This window comes from Apaloderma vittatum, unplaced genomic scaffold, assembly GCF_000703405.1.
Source record: "Apaloderma vittatum isolate BGI_N311 unplaced genomic scaffold, ASM70340v1 scaffold15474, whole genome shotgun sequence".
Taxonomy (NCBI): domain Eukaryota; kingdom Metazoa; phylum Chordata; class Aves; order Trogoniformes; family Trogonidae; genus Apaloderma; species Apaloderma vittatum.
In genome coordinates, this window is record NW_009714459.1 from 806 (window position 1) to 3,510 (window position 2,705).

The 2,705-nt window shown below is 51.9% G+C and overlaps 1 protein-coding gene across 1 annotated transcript in view; it reads left to right on the forward strand.

The window, feature by feature from the left end:
• Window positions 1-241: 241 nt before the first annotated feature.
• LOC104273449 (kelch-like protein 12) overlaps window positions 242-2,705 on the forward strand; it is a gene marked incomplete at both ends in the record, with an annotated part of 4,542 nt that continues 2,078 nt past the window's right edge. Inside the window, 2 exons of the mRNA XM_009868787.1 lie at window positions 242-391; window positions 1,617-1,731. Of these exons, the coding sequence (XP_009867089.1) occupies window positions 242-391; window positions 1,617-1,731 (265 nt within the window). The remainder of the gene's footprint in view (window positions 392-1,616; window positions 1,732-2,705) is intronic.

Here is a 2,705-nt window from a genome sequence, read left to right on the forward strand (position 1 = left end):
AGCTCTAAAGAAAAAACAAACACACTTCTAAGGGAAACATGCAGTTTTAAGGAAAAGAAAATGCGGCAATTGCATAGCGCTTGTAAACAGAGCTCATGGGAATTTCTGTAACACGCTCTGACTTGAAAGGTCCTGCTCTCCTGACACTGCAGCAGTGTCAGCTGCCTGGCAGTTGTCTGTTCCACGGCAGTAGCTGAACTCTTATCCTGCAGCCTGGTCAGCACGTGCTTCCTCTTTCCAGGTGGACTCTGAAGAGCCGGTTTTCGAAGCCGTTATAAACTGGGTGAAGCACTCGAAAAAAGAACGGGAAGCATCGCTGCCGGAACTGCTGCAGTACGTGCGCATGCCGCTGCTCACCCCCCGCTACATCACAGACGTCATCGACACCGAGGTACCCGCGGCACAGCGCGGCTGCGAGCCCGGGTCTGCGCGCGGTTGCCCTGTTCCCCGGATAGGCTCCCGCTGTCCAAACAGGGCGTCGTTAAAAGCTGCTTTCCCTGCTGATGATTTTTGATGCTGACGCTGTGAAGTTGTCCCTGTTCAGCTGGAGCGCCCGCGGTTTTGCTCGGAAGTGGTTTGCTGTGCCAGCAGTTGCAGCGTCCTGCTCGTCAGCTGGGAGGGCGCCCCATCCAGAGCAATTAGTCGGTCGTCTCTTCTGATCCGTGTAGCACCTTCCTGTCATCATCCGTTTTAATTTCTAACGAGTGCTTTCTGCCTTTCGCTCGCAAGTGCTGGCAGGTCTCCTGCTCTAGGCTGAAGGCTGCTGGCCTGTGGCCCTGGCGAGGAGACAGATGTCAAGGTGCAGATGTCCAGCATGTGCCTTTGAATAAGAAGGAGCTAAAAGCCATACCTAGTACTGCTTCTTTGTGTGGCTGGGGCGATAAATATCCAAACCAAAGTGTGGATGATGATAGGAGAGAATTAAGCTTTGCAGCGGGAGTTTAATTCCGAACAGGAGGTGATGCTGACCCCGTGCAAGGCTTGGCAGGAAGGCGCCGAGGAGCTCAGACTGGCGTTCTGGTGTGATGGTGGTGGGAGATGGTTACTGGCCCTTGTCACCGGACAGGTGCTGAGCGTCAAGTGACAGATTTCTCTAGCACGGGAGTGGGTGATTTAGCAACATTCAGATCTAATGTGATGTAGCAGCCTCTTACAGATGTTGTCATATAAGGGCAGCTGACGGGCAGTTAAGTTGTGCCAGAGAGGAACTGTGTCCTGTCAGGTGGTGACAGTCCACTTCAAACTGAAATGGAAGCTGAAACAAAAGGGACTGGTACCAAAACACTTAGATCTGTTCCAAAACCAGCCTAAGACATACTTCTGCTGGCTTAAATGTAGCAGAGGTAGCTTTTCCTCAGCTTTCCAATGTAGTTATTTTCATTGTGGATCCTGCAGGGCCAGCCTTTGGGTGAGAATTGAGCCAGACCTTGTCAGCTCCAGTCCAAAGCTGTCGTTGCGTTTCCTTGCATGTAGGATTTGTGCCGCGATACTGCTCGCAAAACCCTGCAAACGAGCCATTTTTATGCTGTCTAAACTGACAAGAGCTGGCTTTAGGACAGTTCTTGTGAGGGATCTTAAAATACATTGCGTGTACCATGAGTCATGTTTCTCCCCAGCCCTTTATTCGGTGCAGCCTGCAGTGCAGAGACCTCGTAGATGAAGCGAAGAAGTTTCACCTTCGCCCTGAGCTCCGGAGTCAGATGCAAGGACCCAGGACAAGAGCACGTCTAGGTGAGCAGCAAAGGGCAGGACCCTGAGGAGGTTTGGGGCAGGTGTTGTGTTATACACCACGTCGAGTGCCTTGTCAGCCCACTGAAGTGCTTGCTTGCCAATCCACAGTCCCCAGCAGTACAGAAAGGGGACAGGAGCGACGGGCAGAGGTATGTTTCTCTTGGAGCACAATTACTTAGTGGCAATATGGGGACTAGGTGGTTGCCTTTGATCCCAGGGCTCTGCTGTAACCATAAAACCAGTTTGCTGAGTTGTCGGTGCCTCCAGATATGTTTGTCTCTGCACGCAGCTGCCCGAGAAGTGTGGGAAGTTTCTTCCTGGCTAAAAAGGCAGGTATCGGTGTCAGAAACACTGTTTCACTGTAAGTGAAGATAAATTTTCCACAGGGAATCTCAGGGGGAAAGGGACAAGGAGAGAGATGGAGAGGTCCCTCTTTCCTGTCAGAGGTACTTTTTTTCTTTCTTCTTATAAGGCAAATAAGTGGTGATTTCTTCTTCTGTTTCAGTAACTCCTACCAAGCACAGTCACTGGATAGTTGGGAAGAAGTTTGCCTTAGGAGTGTGAGTGCTTGAGAGCAAGAGAAACAGTAGGAATGACCTAGAGGAGAAGGAAAAGCATTTTCATGGCTTCTTAATGATTGTGGCCATTCCTCACCTGATGCCCTCTCTCATCTTCAGACTCCCTCTCTCAGAACTGTCTCTGTGGTGCCTTCATCCCGGGCACGCTCACAGGGCACGGCCAGCAGTGCCAGCATCAACCGCTCTCCCTGCGAGCAAACCTCCCGGCGAGTCCTCCGGTGCTGCTGCTGGTGCAGTGGACAGGGACCCTGAAAAACCCTTTGTGGTAATTTCATAGAATCACAGAAAGGCTGAGGTTGGATGGGACCTCAGAGCTCATCCCACCCCACCCCTGCCATGGGCAGGGACGCCTCTCAACCAGCCCAGGGTGCTCCAGGTTCATCCAACCTGGCCTTG